Source organism: Cnephaeus nilssonii (genome assembly GCF_951640355.1).
Source record: "Cnephaeus nilssonii genome assembly, chromosome: 17".
Classification (NCBI taxonomy): Eukaryota; Metazoa; Chordata; class Mammalia; order Chiroptera; family Vespertilionidae; genus Cnephaeus; species Cnephaeus nilssonii.
In genome coordinates, this window is record NC_137088.1 from 46,006,514 (window position 1) to 46,029,560 (window position 23,047).

Consider the following 23,047-nt stretch of genomic DNA (forward strand, 5'->3'; position numbering starts at 1 on the left):
AACCCTAAGGGGCCGATTCCAGGCGAGGCATCCTCTCATGCTTCTCTTCACGTCCGAACAACACATCGACCCCGAGGTGGCTTCTCTTGGGGAGCAGCGGTCTTTATGAGGGAGGGTGGGTCTTGAGCATCACCTCACCTGGCAGACATTTAAAACAGCGGTACCGCATCCTCACGAAGACAGTCACTCCAAGAGCCTTTTAGAGTTGGACTTGCATACACACCCACCCATGCACACACACACCCATACATGCACGCATGCAGCCTGTCGCTATCCACATTTCGGTCCCCCTCACAGTACGCAGTCAGGAGGGAGACCGGGATGGCCTCCCTCTTGCAGATCCCACCACTGGCCAAGAATCCAGGGCATCGCCGTGGCAGCCGTCTCTGGGCGCGAAGAAATGCTCCCAGCACCACCCGGGAACCGTCAATGGTGGGCTTACAAAGCCAGAGGCAGGGTTTGCTCTTCAGGGGAGAACGAAACAGGCCTGGTTTATTCTTTAAATCTTGAAAAATGGGGGCAAAAGGTGAAACCCTTTGGTCTTGTGTGAGAGGGCTTTGGGGAAGCAGTGGGTGAGGTCCCTGGAGCTGCCCGGGGGGCGGGGGGAGGGGGGCAGAAGCTAGGGGGTGTGGGTCTCAGGTTCAGAGGCTGAAAACGGGGACTCACAGGGGCCAGACCGTGAGGGTGGCAGTGGCGTCTGCAATCACTGTTGATATTTCCAGAAACCTATTGGAAACCATTGTGTATGTGCTCTCCATGGGCTTTAGATTAAAAAAAAAACACACACTTTTTTTTTTTTTTGGCTAGAATTGCACCACAACAGTGCGGTAGAAATGCAATTGGCAGTTCTAGACTGTGAGATGTCTGGTGAGAACCCGTCATAAACCTGACACGACCTGCTAGGCTTTAAGCCTTCTCGGGCCTGGGGCCCTGGGTGGGCTGGCCACAGAGAGCCCTGAGGGCTGCAGGGGAAGGTGGGAACCCCAGGGCACAGGCCTGAGGGACTTGGGGGGCAGGATGGCTTCGGGGTGATGTTTCCAATGTTGAGCACCCCTGGCGCTCCAGCCTTGCTGCTTGGTGTGGCCCCAGAGCGTGATGGAAGTGCAGACTCTCAGCCCCGCCCCAGAGCTACTGACGCAGACACCGTAATTTAGCAAGATCCCAGCGGGTCGTAGGCAGGATGGCGTCTGCGAAGCACTGTGGCAGACTCCTGGGAGCAGGGAGGCTGCAGCCCTGGCTGGGTGTGGTTTCGAGTCCTGGACCAGGGGGGCCGGGGAGAGGGGTGTGGGGGAGGCTGGCAAACTCTAAGAAGCTGTCTTTGTTAGTGCCCTCCCCACCTGCCATGATGGGAGCCACCTGCGGGCTGCCCGCCTTCCTCACCAGGGACAATGCACTTGAACCTCTTCCCCTTGGCTGGCTCTCAGGACGGGTGTCCTGAGATGCTCCGACGAGTTGCCTCACTCCTGGCTGCAGGTAAAACCGCGGGCAGGGAAGTTCTCCAAGACCTGCGAGTGGAGCTGCCCAGAGGCTCAGGGTCCCCTGGGGGCCTGGGCAGAATGGAGAGCTGTCGGGCCAGGGAGGCCCCTGCCCCTCCTCCCCACTCTGCCAGGAAGGGCTCGGCAGGGCTGCTGGGCGGTGCCCTGGGAGGTGAGAGTTCTCCCAAATGGCTTCCTCTAGGAGCAGGAGGGGTGAGTGCTCAGAAGGAAGCTCCTGTGAGCTTCAGGACCCCCAGCTCTTGCGGGGGGTGGCGGAGGAGGGATAGGCAGGGCCTCTGGGACAATGCAGTTTACAGGAGCAAGCATGAACATAGCAGATGTCCCAAATCATGGGGGCTCGGGGCTGCCAGATACAGAAGGGCTGGAGAGGGTGTGGGGGCCGGGGGAGGGCTGCGGGGTGCCCGGGCTCCCCCAGCCAGCTCTACAGCACCCTCTCTTCACTCGACAGCGTGGCGATTCTCCGCAGGTTTTCCCTGACTTTAATGAATTCCGGGGCATGGTCCTCTTCCTTTTCCGGTGGTTTTTCCAGCTGAAGGAGAGAGGAGAGGTGTGAAGTGGGTGGGGCTAGGGGAATTCCGAGGCTCAAAAGCCACTGGGTTTGGGCCCAGGGTTCTCTCTGGGAAATAGAACCAGGGGCCAGTTTTGCCACCAGCCTGGTAGCTGGGAGGACAGATCATGAGACCAAGTTCCCCCTGTGAAGCCTCGTTCAAATTGGTCACCTCATTCGGCCCTCACCTCTCAAATGGGAACGCTACCTGGCTCAGGGGCAGTGTGAGAATGAAATCAGCATCAACACGCAATCGATGGGGCCGATGAGGAGATTGAGGTTCAGAGGGGGGAAGCCACTGGCCCAAAGTCACCCAGCGAGGTGAGTGGCAGAGTGAGGACTCAGGCCAGCGGTGGACCCGCGGTCCAGCCCTCATTTGGCTCCACTGGCCAGCTGCGGCCACACACAGGGCTCTTCCTTGGGCCAACGGGCATTCTTGGGGGACGACGGGCCAGGGCAGCGGGGCTGGTGTCCTCACTCACCTGGCTCAGCCTCTGCTGCCGTCTCAGCAGCTCCTGCTCAAAGGGACACTGCAGCCGCTTGGCCTCCAGCTCCTCCTTCTTCTTCTTGATGATCTGGTTCCGCCTGCGGTGCTCCAGGACGCGCTGCAGCTCCGGCTTGCTGTCCACACCCAGGCCCCTGGGGCGGGGGGAGCTGTCAGGAGACCCCAACTCCCCACCCCCATCTCGCACTACCATTATCTCGTGCAACCCTCCTGGCAACCCCAGGCGGGGCGTGTGGAACCCTTACTGCCCCTTATACAGAGACGGGGAGTGAGGCTCCTAGGAGTTCAGACCCGGTCCAAGTCACAGATGCGAAGGGGCTGATGGAGGATTTGCACCCGGGCCTGGCTGGCTGCCGAGACCAGGTTTATGTTATTTCAGGCTAGTTTCTCGGGACATGTTTCTAAGGGTGGAACTGCTGGGTCAGTCTCCTTTAAGAGATTTTGGACGACTTTCCACCTGCCCCTTAGGAAAGATTATCCAATTTATACTCTGTCAACAGGGTACAAGGGTACCTATTTCTCCCCTGTCACCACCCAATCCTTTTGTATTTGTGAAGCTGGTAGGCAAGAAATAACACCTGGTTTTCCTTTGTTTCTTTGATTATTAGCACAGCAAACAGCCTTTGATTTGTTTACCAGCTGTCTGCATGTCCTGTCTTTTGCTCATTTTTTTCTTATGGATTTATAAGAGGTATGTATATATTAATTTTTGTCTGTTATTTATATTGCAAATATCTCTCTTGACTTGTCTTTAGGTTTTTTAAAAAACTGTGGTAGTGGTTTTTGGCATTAAAAGGGATGACTCTCAAAGGCAGAAATACTTCTGATATACAAAGAAGAAAGCAAACACCACCAAGGATACAAGCTGTTATCTGCGGGAAGATCCTTTGCACACAGCTGAAAACAAGACTGCAAATCCCCGCCCGCGCCAATCCCAGAAGCGGCCAGGAGAGGGAGCTGCGAAGGCGCCGACGCCTCATTCTGGCCCTGGTGAGCCTGGACTATTTTCCAGGCCTGGGAGTGGACAGAGGCTCAGCTCCCCTCTCCCCTCCTCCACGTTCCTTCAATTGCGAGTTCTAGCCCTGCCCCAGGCCTGTCTCTCACTGCATCCCCAGCCTCCCTGCTCCATTCATGGCCCCTCCAGGGTTGTGACAACTCTTGCTTGGGACCCTCCCCAGGACGGCATGGTTCCTCTGGCCTCCCTCACACTTTATGCTCCAACCACACTGAGCGATGGGTGTTTCCCGTCCGGTTGCACAGGCTCACCCATCTGCTGGAAACATACGCCATGGAACCACCCACCCTACCATCTGGCTACGCATCCATCCCCTCCATAAGGGCAGGAGCATTCCTTCTTGAACCCCCAGGGTCTGGCTTAGTGCCTGGCACACAGTAGGTGCTCAATAAAAGCATGTGGAGGTCCGGCACACAGCGGGGAGCTGGATGGGAGAACAGGGCTTTGGGACCTTCACAGTCTCTGCTGGTCACCATGTGGGATACCCTCAGCCCTCCTCAAGCTCCCAGGAGCCCCAGAATTGCCACCAGGCCTGCCTTCCACGAGGGGCACCCCCTCAAGCCCCGGCAGCCCGAGCAGCTGCGTGCCAGGCTGAGGCAGCCGAGCTCCGTCCCCACCTTCTGTGGTTCATGAGCAGCTCTCGGTGCAGCTCCTGATGGCTCCGCGAGGCCTTCACGGGGTTCAGCAGCTTCTTGGGCTTGATGAGCTCTGGGTTCCACTCTCTGTACTCGGGCCGGGCCATCAGGCCACCGATGTCTGCCCGTTCCCTCTGGATCTCTGAGTACATGGAGGCTGTAGAGATGGGCGGGGCGTGGGTCAGAGCAGGTCACACACGCACCCACCCCCGTGGGCACAGCGGAAGGGCAAGGGGTTCGGTCGCCTTGGCCACCTGCTACTGTGTGGCTCTGGGCAGACTAGCTGACTTTCTGAGCCTTAGTTTCCTCAACTGTGAGCTGCAAACAACTGAACCCGTGCACAGGCTTGTTGTAAGGGCTGGAGATGATGTTTGTAAAGTGGGGTATAGAGGTCAAGAGCGACTGGGCCACAAAATATGGGTTGACACGTGCAAATGGTTTTAGCCTGACTTTGAAAAAAAACACTTTCCCTCCTATGAAAGGGATTACACTTGAGTTTCTGTTTCTCAATAAGTCCAGAAAAAGAAATTATGTAAAAAGAGCAAATATGTACTTGGTAACGACAATTTGGATGAGTGCTGTAATTAAAAGAAAATATCACCCCTTATGGTCCAAATTCCCTATCCATAATTCCGAATGCGTCGTGGAAGTGACCAGCTTTTCCCTTTCTCCAGAGCAGGGAGCAGCGTGTGGAATCCCGAGGCTGCTCTGCCTCCGATTACGAAGGGAGGGCTGTCGGACGTGAGCAGATGTCTGGCTTCGCGATGGCCTCACTGCCGCCAGAGCAGCCTGAAATCGGTTAAATTCAGGCGGAAGGGCTCCCTCCTCTACAAGTTGGCTACATATCCCTGAAGTGCTCAAAAGCAAGTGCAGAGCGAGAGCGAGAGCGAGAGCGAGAGCGAGAGAGAGAGAGAGAGAGAGAGAGAGAGAGAGAGAGATATTAAGGAAAAGTCTCAGGAGGGTGACACCGCCTGGCCCATTGGATGCTTATAGTAATGAGAGTGAACATTTGGGCATTGGCTCTGCCCCCTTCATGAGTCCTGCTTTTCTGAGGTTGAGCCTCTACTACATGCCAGGCACTGGCAGTGTCTGGTCTTGTACATAGTAGCCAATTAATATTTGTTGGAAATTGGTAATAGAAACTTTGAGGTTGTACAGGTGAGGAAACCAAGGCTCACAGAGGTTGGTCTTGAGGAACCAGCGCCTTAAGGCGTGGGGTTTCCATGCGGCCACTGAGGGACTGTGTCCCCACTTCACACACCAGGGTCAGTCCCCTCTCTGGAGGGCCACCATGTTGGTTTTGGACAGACACTCCCCATCCCCCCCCTTACTGGGAGCAGATGAAAGCCATTCTCTGCCTGACGGGTTGTACGGATGAACAGGAGTTCTCCAAGTAAACTAGATGGGGATGGCGGGTCTGTGCAAAACCCTGGAAGTGGGTAATGGCTCCGCGGGGTTGGGCACAGCAGAGGTCTGATGGGTTGTAAATTGCAAGGTGACATGCCAGGGAATGCAGGCATCAAAGGGAAGGCGATGCTTTGCAAATGGTGTCCCACCGGAAACGTGCCTGGCATTTCTATGACTGCCCATTGCAGGGTGCCTTTGGGAGGATGAAGAGAAACCACATTTGTGAAAGTGCTGTGTCAACTGGGAAAAGTGTTAATTATTACAAGATATTTTGGATGTAGTCAGATTAAGTGTCAGAGCATAGAGACATACCTGCTAATTTTTTTTCTTGAATTCACATTCTCAGAACTGTTTCTAAAACAAAAATTCTAATTAATTTCCTTTCTTCTATTTTTTCATTACGCTGTTTTTTGTTATTTTATTACACTTGACAAAATAAACAGTTGGCTATAGTAGTTACCTCCCTGTTTAGAAATGTGAATATTTTCTTAGCCGATGGGATGAAGTTGTCTGGGAGCCAATACCTTAGAACAGTGGTCGGCAAACTGCAGCTCTCGAGCCACATGCGGCTCTTTGGCCCCTTGAGTGTGGCTCTTCCACAAAATACCACAGCCTGGGTGAGTCTATTTTGAAGAAGTGGCATTAGAAGAAGTTTAAGTTTAAAAAATTTGGCTCTCAAAAGAAATTTCAATCATTGTACTGTTGATGTTTGGTTCTGTTGACTGATGAGTTTGCCGACCACTGCCTTAGAATACTCTGATTCAGATTGGAGTTTTAGAAGTCTCCCCTCCCTCCCCCATGATACCTATTTCTGTTACCAAGTCCCATCAATTGTTTATTGAGTAATTCTCAGCTATAGTCCATGCAGGCCCCTATCACACCACACTTTACTCAGCAGCTCCCTTAGTCCGCTTGAGCCTCAAACCTTCCAGTGCTTCATAATTTTAATCCGTCACACCGTCTTCAAAACAACGAACTGTATGTAGCCAAAGCAATAAGGCAGGACACAGAAATAAGTTGTGTAACTTCAGGAGAAGGCAGAATTACTATTTACATAAGCGATCACTATCTACCTGGAATTCCCAAATACATGAACAGAAAAGCATTTGGGACTAATGAGAGAGTTCAATCATGTGGTCAGATACAACGTAACCAGAGAAAACCAAGAGCTCCCACATCACAGGAGCGTACACGATAATAAACATTCCTTCTGCCATCTGTTTGGGCTCCTATAATTTTCCAGGAACTGTGGTAGACACTGGACACACAGAGGTGAACTAAGCAAGCGAGGTTCCTGCTCTCACAGGCTGACATCTACTAGGGAGGCAGACAGTAAACAAGTACACCGGCCAATAGGAAGAAAGGATTCCGACTCGCCAGGAGCCTCCTGGGGGAACCAGGGGGGGCTGAGACCAACAGCTGGACCCACAGTCAGCCCGGTGCAGGGGGAGGGCCTCTCTGAGCAGGCGACATTTGAGACCCAAGGAGGCTGAGAGGGGCAGAGGGAACAGCATGTGTGACTCAGGTACCTAGAACAAGCTAGGCCTGTGCAGGGAACAAAAAGGCACAGTGTTCCCGGAGTGGCGTGAGCGAGCGACCGACCGGGAGAGTGGCGGGTGGACGGGTGGGTTCAAGTCCGGGAAAGATGGCATCCGATTGGCTTTAGAAAAGGCCATTCTCGTTGCTGTGTGTGGGAAAACTGTCAGCAGGTTTGAAGAATGTTTTTATCCGACTTCCTTTTCTTTCACTGCCCAGGGGCGGCCTCTGTCTCTCCCGTTAAATCCCAGAGGAAAACGTCTGATTGGCCAGGCTGAGGACCTTCATTCACCCCATAGACCACCAGCTGGCCAATGGGTTTGCTGCCCGGGCGGGCCCTAGCCCTCAGCGTCTGCGGAGAAGAGGGTTCCCTGCCTTTTCATTTTGCACTGAGCCCTGCAAACTCGGTAGCTAGTCCTGCACCCCAAGTCCAATCCGTGAGCAGCTCTGGCTCAAAGATCTGCTCCAGACTTGTTTCTTTTTTTAATGAAATCAGCGGGGAGCTGCAGGGCTGGTGTTTCTCGGAGGCCTGGGCGGGGTGGAGGCTGGGACAGGGATCCTGAAGGATGAGGCTGGCGCTCCAGCCCAGAGTTGCAGGCTGCGAACACGAACACGGATGCCTTTCCCGGTTAGGGCGCTGAACTCCCGCAGACAACACGTGTGGGGGCGGGGGCAGGGCTTAGAGGGTGCTGGGCCTCCGTGTGCAAAAGGTTACGAAGATGCCGGAACAAAGGGGCTGCTCAGTGAAGTGCTGGTGACTCAAAACATCTGGGCCCCCGGGGGCCAGCGGGCCTCCTGGGCAGAGGTGGGGCCACCCTCAGGACTGCTCTGGCCAGTCTCTCAGGCCGCTGGGGTGTCCTGAGAGACCGAGACTCTGGGAAGTGACCATAATGGGCGGTGAGGAGAGGTGAGGTGAGGTGAGGTGAGGTGAGGTGAGGTGAGGTGAGCCATCCTCACCTTTCCATCAGGTGGTCTCTGGAAAGAGGACAGATGGACGCCCCAGGGAAGAGCTGGAGCTGGAGAGGAGGAAGAGGCAGTCTCAGAGAGGGTTAAGGGGCTAGCCCAGTGGTCGGCAAACTGCGGCTCGCGAGCCACATGCGGCTCTTTGGCCCCTTGAGTGTGCTTCTTCCACAAAATACCATGGCCTGGGCGAGTCTATTTTGAAGAAGTGGTGTTAGAAGAAGTTTAAATTTAAAAAATTTGGCTCTCAAAAGAAATTTTAATCGTTGTACTGTTGATATTTGGCTCTGTTGACTAATGAGTTTGCCGACCACTGGGCTAGTGAATACCCTTCGCTGGCTGTCCAAGAAAGACAGAAGGAAGCTTAGGTGTACGGATGTCGGAGCCATCAGAACCCGGATTGGCTCTGCCTGCCCACTCATCACGTATTGCCTGCTCTCCACAGAAGCAGCAGGGTTGAGTAGCTATGGAAGCTGCTCTTGATCAGCAGTCTTCGTGAGGTTGTTGCAAAGTGAATGAGGTGATACTTGCAAGATGCTTGGAGAGCCAAGGACGCGAAGTGCTGGCTATAGGGCAGCCACATACAGCAGGGCAGGGCAGGGCTTCACACCTGTACCTTAAACTGAGTGTGGCCCCTGGAACTGCACAGTGTGGCCACCTGCTAGCCGTTAGCAATGGCCGCTAATAAGTCCCATCCCCAGTCTCAGATTGAGCTTTCTCATCTTCCTTAAAAGCTGCACTGGTTACACCAGGGATTTCAACCCTGGCCGCACACGGGCATCATCAGGGGACGTTTGAAAAATACCGGTGCCCGAGTGCACCCAGGGATTCTGGTTTCATTCGCCTGGGAGGCAGCCTGGCTTTGGAATTTTAACACAGTTCCCCAGGTAATTCCAATCGTCAGCCAACTTTGTAAACCAGGGTTAAAAATCAAGCTTCTTCGCTGGGGCCTGAGTTGAATTGTTGACCTCGCTATCTCGAGTGAAGCCACAGCTCTTAGCAGCTCCGTGGCCTGGGAGGGACCCTTCCCTCCTCCTCTGTGAAACCAAGATGCTGTGAGGACTGGCTGAGCTGAAGTGCGGGGCAGGGGGTAGAGGCAGCCGGGAGGTGACAGCTACAGGGAGTGTTCTGCATGACGACAAGATGGGCAAATCATCCACCCTTCATATGCAGACTGTGGGACGGACCTCACATTTGGGGGAGGGGGGGTAATAAAAGGTCAGAGGAAGATCGGGAGATCGGCCTTGGTTCTTCCCTGGTTCTGCCGATGGCTCGAGAGGTCCCACAGCTCCTCCCCAAAGCTCCACAGGAGGCCAGCCCCCTCCAGACACGGCTCAGCTGGGGTCACTAACTGCTCCCCAGCGAGCTCAGCAGGCTGCTGGGGCAGGTGGGGCTAACGTAGGGGGGCAGCAGTCCCCTCCGCTCCCCACAGGGAACAACAGAAGAGATGGAGGAAAGCGGTGCCGAGGGAGACCAGGTCACAGTTCACCCTGAGAACAGCTGCAGGACCTCGGCTGTCTAGGCTGTACCGAGCCCTTCTTTCACCTGCCTTCCCTGCTGGGGCTCTGGCTCCGTCTTCGATGACATCAATGGTAACAAACGGCACATGGACCAGAAAAGCAGCATGGTTGAGGCAGATGTTTTAGAGGGACAGACTGGATTTGAATCATGGCCACATCCCTCCCTAGCTGTGTGACTTTAGGCGAATAGCCTAACCTCTCTGAGCCCCTGTACAGTGGGGAGAATAGCAACGCCTACTCATGGGGCTGTGTGGAGGGTAACATGATACAATGTGCGCCATGTGGTTGGCCCAGTGCCTGGCACAGCGGTGCTCGCGAGGCAAACTGTGGCTCCCCTGACCCTGTGGTGAGCACTCAGCATTGGAAGAAAGCTCACTCACTTCCTCGTGGACCTCACAATCGCCCTAGGGGGCAGCCAGTGCTACTATTTTATCATTCCCATTCTGTAGATGAGAAAATCGAGGCTCAGCGAGCTCAAGCTACTTGTCCCAAGATACACAGAATAAATGGCAAAACTGGGACCTTCAGACTCCAACGTCAGCGCTCTTTCTACTCACTCCACTCCTCCCGGCGCACAAGGTAGGTCTACATCTCTTTTCTCTCTCTTGATACTCAAGAAACCCCAATGAAGAGGCCGTGTGAGTCCATTTTATAGATGAGAAAACGGAGGCCTGGCAACTGGAGGACATCCAAGCCACACAGATACCAACGCTGGGCTGGGCACACAGACTCCACAGGTTGTCTGCCCACGGCCGGCCTTTGTTTGGGAGGGACCCGCGGGGCCTTCCCTCCCGGGGGTTGGTCAGCGTCTGCACTCCTCTGCCTTCCCTCCCTCGCCCTTGCTCCTCGTTGCTATCCGAGCGGCTGGGCTCAGCACACGCCCACCGGACCGTCCCGCTTCACCATGCCATGAGGCGGAGGGGCAGAGGAGAAAGAGGCATTCAGTAAGAGTGACAAGCGTGGCCACTGCATTTCCTAACGCGCCTCCCTTTCCCCCTCCCGGTGGGGAAAGTGCCCGTTTGTATTTCACTGGCCGGTAACCAAAGAGCTGTGTATCTGGGAGCCACCTCCAGTTCTCCCAGCAGCCCGTGGCCTGGATGCAGCCTCCCCACCCCATGAGAAAATGACTCCAGACAAACTTCCTGAACATTTTGCTCGGGGCCCCTCGGACCTCCCAGTGCCAGGGCTGGACATGGAAGGCCCTTAGCCAGGCTGGTGGAGAGGCCGTGCAGCTGGCCAAGGAACAGAGCAGGCCAGGCATTCCTCTGGCCCACCCGTGGCGCGATGCCCCTCTCCACTTGGCAGATGCCAGGGAGAAAGGTCCTGGCTGGTACTTACCACCCACCAGCAGAGCTAAGTGACATTCCGGGTCCAAACCAGCTGGAGACACGGCTTTTCTGCCTCACAGCCGGAAAGTGACGCAGCCAATCCTATAACACCCGACTTCTGGCCTCGAACCGCAAAACGCAAAAGCCAAGTGCCCCAGAGAGGCGGGAGGGGGGCATGCGAACGTTGCCATGAGCCACAGACCGTGCTGGGCACCTCAGCCACATTTCAGGAAGCTCTGACAGCAGACCGAGGAGGTAGGTACTATCGTGTCCCTTTTTACAGACGAAGGAACTGAGGCTCCGAGGGGCCACGTGATTTCCCCAGATCACACAGCCGGCAAGTGAAGGCGCCAGGATCTGGGCAGAGCTGTCTGAGGCCAGACCTGTGCTCTCAGGTGCCGCCCTGCAGCCTTCTGTCCGTCAGCGATGAAGAGAAACCGCCACGCGGCTGATAATGGACACGGGGGAGTCAGATCCTGTATAAACTCGGATCCCTCTGAGGAAGACAGATCAGCAAGAATGGAGGGCGGTATCGGCGTGCTCCCTCCACGGGTCTCCTATCTTCTCCCCAGGCCCAGGGTGCCGGAGGCACCTCCCCGTCATTTCACAGCTGGGGCAGAGCCTGGGTACCTAAGCTTCAACAGCTCCAGTCCCCACAGCCCACCCCAGTGCTCTAGGGCTGCCCTCCTGACCCCGTACCTCCTCCTGGCCCAGCACCCAGTTCCCAGCAGGTGAAACAGAAGAGAAATGGTCTTACTTCTCTGCCCACGTCGTACGGGAACTCAGACGGTGTTGCTGGGCTCCTCGCTCCACCTAGAAGTCCCAGACCAGCTACAGGGCCGCCGCCTCCGAAGGGCGGTTCTTAAACCCCCGGGATCACAGGCCAGGCGGCCGAAATGTGCCAGCAAGTGAGGCAGCTTTGCATTCCTGTTTATTCTGGTATCAATAAAAAGGAACTGTTACTATAGTAACAAGTATTTCACTCGGTGCACAGCCACTTCCACAATGCGGAACACCGTGTCCAAGCCACACGTTTGAGAGACACAAATAAATACCTATTTTGTCAGCTTGTTGCAGAGTAAGAAACATGCCAAGCTTTGTTCTGAGTGAGGAGGCATTTCCGTTTCTAATGGGAGGGTCGGCAAGAGTGCAGCCAGCACCGCCTGGCGCAAGGGAAGCCGGCTTCCTGCTGGGTGCCCCGTCTTCTGGGGTGAAGGGAGGGGGAACCACCCTGGGTCAGTTCTTGGCCACCCACCGGCGGGTCCAAAACTCTCTGCACTTTATTTACTCGGTGCCCTGAACTTCGTCTGAACTTCAGAGAAGCGCCAACAGGACATTGCCCAGGGGAGCGTGGGGGAGTGGAAGCTCAGCACCCCGCCCCCCCCTCTGTCAGCCCTGGCTTGGGCACCAGCCCCTTGGCAGCCACTGAGCCCTGGTTTCTGTGTTTGTGGAGAATCACAGGGTGGATGGGAGAAAACATGGATGAGATGACATCAGTGAAAGCATTTAGTCAACGCTCAGCAAACGGGACTTTTCCTGCAGAGAGAGCTGCACTCCGTGTGACCTGTGGGAGGGCCCAGCATGCGGCAGTGGGCCCGGCAGGAAGCGCAGGCCACCGTCCTGGCTCAACGAGCAAACGTGTGGATGCAAAAATAAAGAACGTGTGTCGATGCCAGAGGCCACGGACACACATGCCCTCGCAAGGAAGCTGGCATCTACAGCCACACTTGGCCTCTTCCCACCTTGACTTTCTCAGAAGCGTCTGTCCTCTGGCCTCTATCATCACTTAAACAACATCTGCTGAGTTCCTACTATGTTCCTGGCACTGCTCCAAGTGTGAATGAGAAGAGGCTATCTCTGTGCTCAGGTAACCTGCATTCCAGGGGGTGGGGGTCAGACAAAAAATAAGGAGACAAGAAAACGCTGCGCTTCGCTGAATGCCACGATGGGAGTAATTCTGGGTGAGGTGAAGGGGGCGGGGAGTTGGGGCTTAGGAAGCTGGACCGGGTTGGGGGGTGATGTTTTAGGGAGGCTGAAGGGTGAGAAGGAGTCACAGTGTGAAGTCTGCTCACAGGGGAGAGCATTGCAGGGAGTAAGAGGAGCGAGTGGAAAGGCCCAGCGGGGGAATGAGCTTGGGGTGATGGAGGAAGCCAGGGGGCTGAGTGTCGGGCGTGAGGAGGAGGTGGGAGACGGGGCTAGAGAGGGGGCAGGGGGCAGGTCAGGCATGTCCCAGGGACCTGGCCACGCTGGCCCTTCCAGGGCCACTTAAGGGTCACAGGTTCTCCGGTAGAAAGTAATTCTGTGGAAACAACGTATGTCCCTTTTTGTTTCTTCTTTTTGTTTCTTCTTCCTAAATGCTGCTTCTCTTGAGGTACTTTGAGTGGTAGCCTCCCCCAGCCTTCCATTCTGATGTGGCTTCAATTTCACTAAATTCTGACACAGGGGACAACAACTAAGTCCTTGTCAGACCACTCCTCTGCCCCTGGTCCCATAGACGGCTATTTATGCTGAGTGGCCAGATTATGATGATCTCTGAACGCATAATAATCTGGCCACTCAGTGTATATCCTATATAATAAAAGGCTAAATGCAAATTGTCCCCTCGACCAGGAGTTTGACCAGCAGGCAGGCCGGCCAACCGCCCATGTCCCCTCCCCCTGGCCAGGCTGGCCGGACCCCACCCATGCACGAATTCATGCACCAGGCCTCTAATATCTATATACTGAGTGGCCAGATTATTATGCATTCAGAGATCATAATAATCTGGCCACTCAGGGTATTTGGGCCTTTCCGGGGCCCACAGTGGTTTGTCTGAGCCAATCCCAGTGCCCGCTGACAGCTGGAGCAACACAAGGGGTCCTGGGGCAGGGGGACCGCCGACAGCTTCTGCTCCCACCTGGAGAAGAAGCTCCAGAACCCAGCTCCCTCCAGAGGAGACACTGACGGTTCCCATGCCAGCTTGCCCGCCGGCCTACTTTGTGCCCCTTTATTAGAAGACTCCAATGGTAGCCCCCGAGCAACCAGAGCCAAGCAGAGTTGGGCATGAGCCCCCCACCCCCTGAGGTTGGGTGCCACTTTCCCCACTAAAGCTCTCCTCATGGTTCAACCTCTGTATAACCCATCAGGCTCCCCCATGTGACTGCCAGCCTGGGGCAGGGCCTCCCTATCCTCCTTAGCAGGCCTCTCCCCGGCCACGGTGCTCAGCAACAGCACTGACACGCAGACGCCCAAGCACTGACTTCCCCGAGCTCGTCACAGCACCATCTTCTGTGTGCGATTGGTGATCAACCGTTTCCCCAGCCACACCCCATCGGGGAGAGAGCATGCTGCACCCCCTAATAGGATGCAGTCCATAGCATGTGTATTTATTGAGCTGAAAAGGTGTCCACTTCATGTTTAGTGAAAAGTCAAACTGAAAAACCACATGTATTATAACTCCCCCCCTCCTCTTTCCCCCAAATCCAAGTTAGCACAGTTGACCCTTGAACAACAAGGGGTCAAGGGCATTGATCCCCTGTGCAGTCAAAAATCCACGTACAATTTTTGATTCCCCAAAACTAATAGCCTACTGTTGACTGGAAGCCTTGCTGATAACATAAGCAGTCGATTAACATATTTTTGTGTTATATGTATTATACTAGGGGCCCAGTGCACGAATTCATGCACCTTGAAAGGAACTGGGGGCTGCGAAGCTGCAGTGAGCACAGGGGTGGGTCTTGGCCCATCCTCCGCACCCCCGCCCGGCCCCTCCTGCCACGGCCCCCGGTCCCCTGTCTGCCAGCAGCCCTGTTCCTGCTGCTGCTGCTCCCATGCACTGATGGCATCGGCCCTGCTCACACCTGCTGACAGTGCAAAGCGACTAGGGCCAGCGCCATCAGCGGGTGCAAGTGGCGGCTGCTGCCCCAATAGCCCCTCAGGAGCAGGGGGAGGTGGAGAAGCCCTCAGGGGCAATAGGGGCTGGCAGCCACCACTTGCACCCGCTGATGGCGCTGAGTGATTGGGACTGGCACCGGGCGCCAGCAGTGGGTGTGAGAGGCAGCTGCTGGCCCCGATCGCCCCTCAGGAGCAGGGGGAAGTGGAGAAGTCCTGAGGGGTGACAGCTCTGAGCGATGGGGGCCAGTGTCGGGCGCCGGCAGCAGGTGCGAGCAGCGGCTCTGGCACTGGCAGCGGGTGCGAGCGCTGGGTGGGACCGTGGTGTGCAGGAGCAAAGAATTTTCAATAACCACCAGAGGCTCGCCCCAATGACAGCAACCGGTGCCCTGCCTTGGTCTGGCACCCCTGCTCACCTGCTCCACCATCCCGCCACAGCTGGCGCCCGCCATGTTCCACGTGCACCCCCTGGTGGTCAGCGTGCGTCATAGCGACTGTTTGTTAGGTTGTTCTGCCATTTGGTCTATTTGCATATTAGGGTTTTATATATATAGATAATGTATTCTTACAATAAAGTAGGTTAGAGACAAGAAAGTGCTAGTGAGAAACTCATAAAGAAGAGAAAATACATTTACAGTGTTTATTGGAAAATTTTTCCTATAGGGGACCTGTGCTGTTTAAACCTGTCTTGTTCAAGGGTCAACTGCATATACACGGAGAACCAACCTGGATGCAGGCACACTAACTAACCTACTAACGGAGGTCAGTTCCAGATCAATGTATCTTGAACATCGTTGCTAGACATCACTTAGAAGGAGGGGTAAAGTGGAATCACTGGGCCGTTGCTGTATTAGAACCTATGCGGGAGAGGCCTAGGAATCTGGATTTTAGCATGTCCCCTGCGGATGTGTTTATATTTGGGACTTTGAGAACCACTATTCCATGGCATAAAATGACAAGCTCGCTCCTTTGTCACTACATTATTGTAGTGTTTGTGGCTTAAAAAAGACAAGTAAGCATCGATTTCTTTTGCTGTCAGAAAAAAGCAATAAAGATTAAAAATATGAAAAAGAGCAACCTTTTCCAACTAACTGTAGTTATGCTTCACATCTGGTTCGGCCGTGTCGGAAAGCAGGGGACTTCTGGGAAAATGAACCTTTCAGCCGGTTCCTCCAGGTATCGGCTGAACGCAGCCCCAGCTGCCTCCTGCTGGGTCGGTGTGGCTTTCCCTGAGGCCTCCCCATTCTGGGGATCAGATTCAATCCGTGGAGGACTGAGGGGATCCCAGCGCTGAGCACATCCCTCCCACACATCCTTCCTGCCCCTCTGACGCTTGTTTCCTGGAGAACAAGAGGTGCAAATGGAAGGGCAGTGAAGACCAGGGGAGGCAGTGGTGAGTGGGAGCTGGCAACCTTCCTGCCTCTACGGTGGGCGGTGGCTACAGCTTTCATTAAAAAACTCCCAAACCCTCCTTCCTTTCATTTCTGCCCCTTTTCTCCAAGCCGACAGGAACCAGGAGCAGTTATCTGGGCCCACAAACATCAGACAAGAAGTTCCCATGGCAACTCCAAACTTCCTCCCCAGCCCTGCATTCATTCTATCTCCAAGGCCACTTTTCAAGCCTCAATGAGGGTTTTGAGAGCCACCCACACAACAACCCTAGAATCCAACCTCCCTGCCCCCTACATGCTGGGCTGAAAGGAATGGGGGAGGGCGGGAGCTGCTTTGGCAGAAAAACTTGTCATGGGATCCACGGAGAGATTATAAAAGTAATGAGAGTTGCCTTTACAACAAGTTTGAACTAGGAAGAATTTACCCGGTGGAGGGATTTCAAGCGTGAAAACGGGGAAGTGCGAGGGAGTGAGGGAGAACCGAGTCCTGTTTCAGAAAGCTGGCTGTCAACCCGCTGCCGTGAGGCAGTTCATCTCTCAGCAGCAGAAGAGCCTGGGGTGCCCCATCCCCAGTACATGGTAGTTCACTTGTAGCCAGACAGGAGATGGACAGGGGAGCTCGGGATGGGGAGAGGGATGTGAGTGAGGGTGAGTGTGTGTGTACAGAGGAACCTGGGCAGACCATCGCCTGTCAAGCCACGCAAAGTTCCATGATTCCTGGCAGTGGGGTTGCCAGACGTAGCAAACAAAAATACAGCATGCCCAGTTAAATTTGAGCTTTAGATAAGCAATGCATGATTTTCTAGACTCTGAAATGTTATTGGTTGTGCATCTGAGATCCAGATCTAACTGGGTACCCTGTGTTTTACCTGGCAACCCTACGTGGCAGGGGGGGCTGGAGGCTCCGGCTGCCCCTCGGGCTGCAGAGGTGTGGCTCTGTCTGTGCCACAGAGACATGCTTCCCTCCCGGCCAGGAACCTGGCCTGAGCTCCAGGTAGGATGCCGGTAACCAACTGCAGGAGGACCTTCACTACAGCCCTGCACAGCCCACCAGGCATGGCCAAGCATGCGTGCTCCCCTGAGGGGACCCTGCTAGCCCAGTGGGTCAGAGCCTGGGCTCTGGTGTCAGCACAGACACCACTCCTGGCTCCAGGCTGCACAGCTAGGTGACCTGTGACCTTCAACTCTCCATTTCCTCATCTCCAAAAGGGGGCCGACATCCTTTTGAGGAGTGAAGGGGACACAACATGGTGGGAAGCCCTTCACACAGTACCGGCCCCAGAGTCTGGGCTCCACGGCGGGAGCTGTTTTCTGGATCACGCGTTTAAGAGCATGAAAGATTTTCAGCCAAGTGAGAAAGTGAGATCAAAGACCAGAGTCAGTACAATCTCAGCGACGAAGAGCAAGCACACACGACCACCAACTTTGCACAGCAAAGATTAAAAGGGGACATCCCAGTGTTACCAGGGCCTGCTTATGGTTAGTGGGATTCTAGGTCAATGACCGTCCCTCTCTATTCTCGATTTCCCAAAATATTCATGGTGAGCCTGTATTATTTTAATATTCAGTTATTTTAAAATAATTTGAGATGACAGTTTTTCTAAAAGCGTTGTAGTACTTTGGGGCATAAGTTGAGGCTACTGTATGAAAACGCTGCCATCCTGGCTTTGATTCTACGATCCTGTCCTCGGAAGCTGCTGAAGGGGGATCTTGCCTCTTGACTAAATGGCCGGGGTTGGCTCCTCTCCCCTCAGTCATACTCACTGCTCTTCCTGTGTGAGACAGCCAGAGCAGGCGGCCCTGGGTCTGAATCTCAGCCCCACCCCCGATGGGCTGTGTGACCCCGTAGGCAAGTCGTGTGACCCTCTGAGCTTCGGTTTCCTCATGTTTAAAACAGTGGTCAATACATACTGGTTGAATGATTAAATGAATGAAGTTCATGAGATGTACAGCATTTGGCAGAGAGAATGGCAGTAACAAGCGACCAACAAAAATTTGCCATTGTTATTACTGTTCTCAGAAGGTGTGCAGACTTCGGCATCCATGGACCCAAGTTTGCATGTGTTTTCTACCCTTTAGAAAAGGTTCCTTAGCAGGGCCATGGGCCAGCAAGCTGCTTGTTCTCTCTGAGCCTCGGTCTTCTCATCCATTGAATGGGCATGACAATTAGCGGTGACTCCAGGGCTGTGGAGCCGGCCAGAGGCCCAGTGCCTAGCACAGAGGAGGTGGCCCAGTCACAGGCCTCTGTGCCCTCCTGGCTGTGTCGCTGTGTGCAGTACAGTTACCAGGCAGACATGTGCCGCCGGGAACGACTCTAACATGTCTGCGAGTTTGGAGGGGCTGCGAGTGAAACATGCTACCTTTGGAGTAAGGCTCTTCCTGGCTGCAGTTGGAGGGAACGCAGCGTTTTGGATTGGAGCTGCGCCCTCTCCGCATCTTTGTGAGGAGATAGGACCTGGGCGGGGACACTTAGAGAGTGCTTGGTGGGGAAATCGCTGGAGCTGGGATTTGAAATCAGATTCTTCTAATGAGAACGCGCCTCCCCTTCTGCCGGCCGGCCGGCGCCGCCAGATCTAAGACCCTCCCCCGGAAGGCGCCGCCAGCCCCAAGGCTTGGCCAGCTCTTGCTTTTGGACTTGGAGAGCCTCGTCCCCAAGCTCCACAGCAGGGGCTCCGCGGCGGGAGCCGGTCCCGGTGGGAAAGGCAATCGGTCCCGGAGGTCCCGGAGCGGACGGCTCCCGGGGGCTGGCCCCGCAGCAAACAGCCCTGGCCTCTCGCTTCGCCTCCAGCGATCTGCAGGCAGGACCGCTGGGTGGGGCGCTCCTTGCCCTGGGCAGAGGGTCGCTCCCCGGGCGCCCAAGGCCCTCGAGGCTTTCTAATCGCGTACCCCCAACTGGCACGGACCCCCAGGAGACCGATCTTCCCCTTCTCCAACCGTCACTTTAAAGCACAAATCCAGAAGGAACTGTCCCAAACGCTGAATTCGGACATTCAGCGTTTCCTTCTTTCTACATTCCCGTGTTTTCCAAATTACTTGTAAATTGACCATATCTTACGTTGGTTTCATTTTCCTAAATAAAAACATCTCTCATTGTCCTGATCAGAAATGTAATATGTTTACTCCAAATAAAAGGACACATAGGAGAAAACACACTTTCAACTCCCACCCGCAAAAGCGACCGCCGTCGTGTTTCCTGACAAATCTTTTTCTCCTTAAAGGACGCGTATGGAAAACGGTTCCTCGCCTCCAGTAACTTGCTCTCCCCTCCCACCGTCCCCCGCTAACCTCACACTCCCCTGGACACCCGTCCGTTTCGCGCTCCCTCCTGCCCAGCGCCTGCGTCCCGGCCTCACCCATCCTCCGCGCGCCCACGCCCCGCGCGCCCCGCGCCCGTGCGAGTCCCCGCTTACGGGACCGGCCGAGAGAGGAAGCTCGCAGGACGTCTGTCGTCGGGACACTGAGTGTGAGCGAGCGAGCGTGTGCACGCGCGCCCACACATAGGAATACAACCCCCCGAAGGGAAGAATGTAGGAAGGAAAGAAGGAACGAAAGGAAATAAAAAAGGGAGAAAGCAAAGTAATTTAAAATAATGAAAGGGAGGAAAGAAGGAACGAAAGGGAAGGAGGGAAGCAGAGCAAGGAAGGACCAGAGCGCCGTGGTCGGCTGGCCCGGGGCTGCGCTCGGTGCGCCCACCGAGCCCTCTTCGCGCTCCTCCAAGACGGAGGCGGGGGAGGGGTCTTGCTCCCACTTACCGGACCTGAGCAGCACTGCCCGGTAGAGCCCGGTGGCCTCGGCGGGCACCCGTGCCCGCTCGCCCAGCCTCTGCGCCATGCGCCCGCGCGCCCGACAGCGGAGCCGGCACTGCGGGCGGGGAGCGCACGGTGCAGCGCAGCCGGCAAGTCTCGGCGGCGGAGGCCAAAACCCCGCCGCGGGTCAGGTTACCGCGGCGCTGCGGCCGCCGGGCGCGGAGGCGCCGCGGGGGAGGGACCGGAGCTAGGGCAAGGGTAGGTCTACCCCGCCAGGCAGCCGGCAGGGCGCGGGCAAGCATCTGGTGTGAGGACCCCTGGGCCCCGGTCCCAGGTCCAAGGCGAGAACCGGGTGTCCTGATTCCCAGGTGGTCTCCCACCTACTCTGCTTCCTTCCCCTGGCCGCTGGCCTCGCTGAGAGCTTGTACAAGCAGGTGTGGGGTTCTGAGGTGCTATCCTTGGGATCGGAACCCAGCGCCACCAATTAACAGCTGTGTGACCCCACGATTTAATTACCTAACCTCGCAAAGTCTCAGTTTTCTTATCTGTAAAGTGGGTACTTAGCTCACAGGGTTGTGAGGGTAACTGATATGTCTTAGAACAGTGGCTAGCACAGAACGAACACGATATTCTGGTATTTTAAAAAGTGTTCCAGGGCATCTGGGGTGGGTGGCACTGAGAAGCAGGGGACTTCACCGGGGGAGGAGGGTTGTGGTGGGAAGCCTGTGGATGCACAAGATTGACTTCTCTGGCTTTGTGGACTCTTTTAACAGCAGAGATGGGAGGACCAACCAAAAGAATCTGAAAGCGAAGAGGCAGTCAACCAGGCGGATCTGGAAGATACTGTATAAGAAACTGAGTGTTGATTATCTACTGTGCTGGGCGCTGTGCTCTCTTCCAAAACAAAAAGCAAATCTCCACTGTGTGCTTGATGTCCTATTTTGTTTCATCTTCCCAACCCTATCAATTAGCATCTGTTAGCCTTCCAATTTTGCAGATGAGCAAACTGAGGCTCATAGAGGTTAAACAATTTCTCTGCCACCGCAGAGTGTGGAGCTGGGATACAAACTCAAGTGGTCTGACCCAGACATGGGCTGCTCTGTTATTTCATGGACTCTTTACAAAAGCGCTGAAGGGCAGGTGTTATCTGGAGTTATAGATGAGATCATTGAGACTCAGGGGGTGAGGTGACTGGCTCCTGCTCACACAGCCAGATGGAGGAGCCAAGACCCAATCCAGACTCCACCCACAAACTAGTGCCCCTCAAACCTAGGGACCCCCTGGAGCTGTCCAGGGTACTGGATGGCATCTGTTAAGGCTGCACTTGCGTGGGCCAGGGAATCCTGAGCTGGCTGTTGGGGCCTCAGCCACACAGTATCACCTCCATCTGCCTCTGAGTCCTCTCCAGCCTCGATGCCTCCCAGGCCATCTGCCTGCAAAGCCCTCTCTGGCTGGCCCTTGGCCACTGCCCAGTCCCAGCTTCTGCCCTGATTCAGAGATCCCTGTACTTCCCTGATCCTCAGTCAGCACCCTGGGCCCCAGGGACCCGAGTGACACACTTGGATCTTCAGGGACTTCACTGATTGGCCGGACTGACCATGCCTGTCATCAACAACCAGCCGCCATGCGTGCCAGGCACCATGCCAGACATTTGGCATTCTCTATCTCATATCTATTCTTCGGAGGATGAAATTGCACTCAATTTACCATTCATCTCATTTTATCCACTCTTCGATAAAGTATGGTTAAGGCCCTTTTAGAAATGAGGAAATAGGCTCAAGTGAGTTGCCCAAGATCCCATAACTAGTTAGTTGTGGAACTGGAATTTGAACCCAGATGGCACCAACGCTGCAGGGGGGAAACCAAGCCAGGATTGAACGAGGTGGGGGTTCAGGAAAATTGTGACTAAGGAATGTGCATTGACAGCATTCCCAGAGGATTAACTCAGGTTGCACCCCTCCCCCCTCGGGGATCCTAGGTGGATCTGACTTACCTGAGCCATTTAGTCTCTGCTTCTCATTTTCATTATGAAATATGGCCCGAGGAGAGTAATCTTTCTGTGAACAGAAAGAAAGGAGGTGGAGGTGAGCCTCTCTGTTCCTTGGCAGGGGAGGAGTGAGGAAATATTCAATGTCCCTGAGTCTTTTGACTACAGAAAGGACTGGGCAGGGTCAAAATCTTCATACTGTCCACTCATACTACCCAGAGAAACACATTACTATGTCCTTGGAGTGCACATGTGTGTGTGTTGGGGGGTATTTATGAGACTCATGCCCTTTTTAAAAAATAGATTACTTTTTAGAACAGTTTTAGACTTAGAGAAAAATTGAGAAGATTATACAGAGAATGTCTTATACCTCATACCCAGTTTCTCTATTATTAATATTTTACATGTATGTAGTTGTACATGTATGTAGTAGGGCACATTTGTAACAATTAATGAATTAATTTTGATATATTGTTAATAATTAAAGCCATGCCTCCTTACGCTTCTCTTAGCTCTGACAATTTCCCAGACTTTGGTTTTGATGGCCTTGACAATTTTGAAGAGTACTGAGAGTCATGTCTTTTTTATGTTGGGATCTTATACACACAGTTCCTTCTTCCTGGCCTGCCTGCTCCCCACCTTCCTGGCTAACTCCTTCTCCTTCCAGGGGCAACTCAGAAGGCTTCAGGGTTTGCCTCTCAAGGTCAGTTCTTGGGCGTCTTCTTTCCTCCCTCTACACCCATGACTTTAAAAACAGCTCTAAGCCAACGACCCCCAAACGTGTGTTTCCAGCCCAGACTTTCACCGTGAGCTTAAACGCTGCCCAACAGGCCACCCGACATCTCCACTTGAGAGTCTAATAGGCCCAACGCTTAGTGGCCCAAACAGAACTCTGGACCACTCCAGAGTTCATCCCCTGGACCTCCAGCTTAGCAAGTGGCTCTCGGCCCTGTCACTCCGGAGCTGGGGGTCTGCTCGCCCTGTCTTTCTGAAACCCACAGTCCTCAGGTCACCAAGGCATGGTGGGATCACCTCCTGGGATCTCTTCAATCCATCCACTCCTCCCGGTGCCTCCACCCTGGCCTGGCCGAGCCCCCACCACCG

General features: G+C 54.6%; 1 protein-coding gene and 1 long non-coding RNA gene across 5 annotated transcripts; one reads left to right on the top strand and one right to left on the bottom strand.

The window, feature by feature from the left end:
• Positions 1–733: 733 nt before the first annotated feature.
• FAM107A (family with sequence similarity 107 member A) lies at positions 734–20,403 on the bottom strand. Of its 4 annotated transcripts, XM_079794840.1 has the most exons (5): positions 11,707–11,818; positions 5,918–5,959; positions 4,181–4,355; positions 2,526–2,682; positions 734–2,025 (listed from the first exon to the last, which is right to left on the bottom strand). In XM_079794840.1, the coding sequence occupies exons 3-5, from the start codon at positions 4,348–4,350 to the stop codon at positions 1,918–1,920; spliced, it is 435 nt and encodes a 144-aa protein (XP_079650966.1). In that variant the 5' UTR covers positions 4,351–4,355; positions 5,918–5,959; positions 11,707–11,818; the 3' UTR covers positions 734–1,917. The 4 variants fall into 4 exon arrangements, with proteins under 4 accessions (XP_079650966.1, XP_079650964.1, XP_079650965.1 ...); XM_079794838.1 differs by lacking the exons at positions 5,918–5,959; positions 11,707–11,818 and adding an exon at positions 19,963–20,403; XM_079794839.1 differs by lacking the exon at positions 5,918–5,959 and having other exon boundaries at positions 11,707–11,865.
• LOC307113289 lies at positions 12,206–21,706 on the top strand. Its single transcript, XR_013814830.1, has 3 exons — positions 12,206–12,816; positions 15,483–15,581; positions 20,733–21,706. It is a non-coding gene; the product is annotated as an uncharacterized lncRNA (long non-coding RNA).
• Positions 21,707–23,047: the final 1,341 nt, after the last annotated feature.

Excerpts from the sequence above, each read along its gene's own strand:
- FAM107A (XM_079794838.1), bottom strand. The coding sequence starts at position 20,041 with ATGGCGCAGAGGCTGGGCGAGCGGGCACGGGTGCCCGCCGAGGCCACC. Across the intron at positions 4,356-19,962 it reads GGCAGTGCTGCTCAGGTCCG|CCTCCATGTACTCAGAGATC; the intron begins GTAAGTGGGAGC and ends CCATCTCTACAG. Across the intron at positions 2,683-4,180 it reads CTGCTCATGAACCACAGAAG|GGGCCTGGGTGTGGACAGCA; the intron begins GTGGGGACGGAG and ends CCCCCGCCCCAG.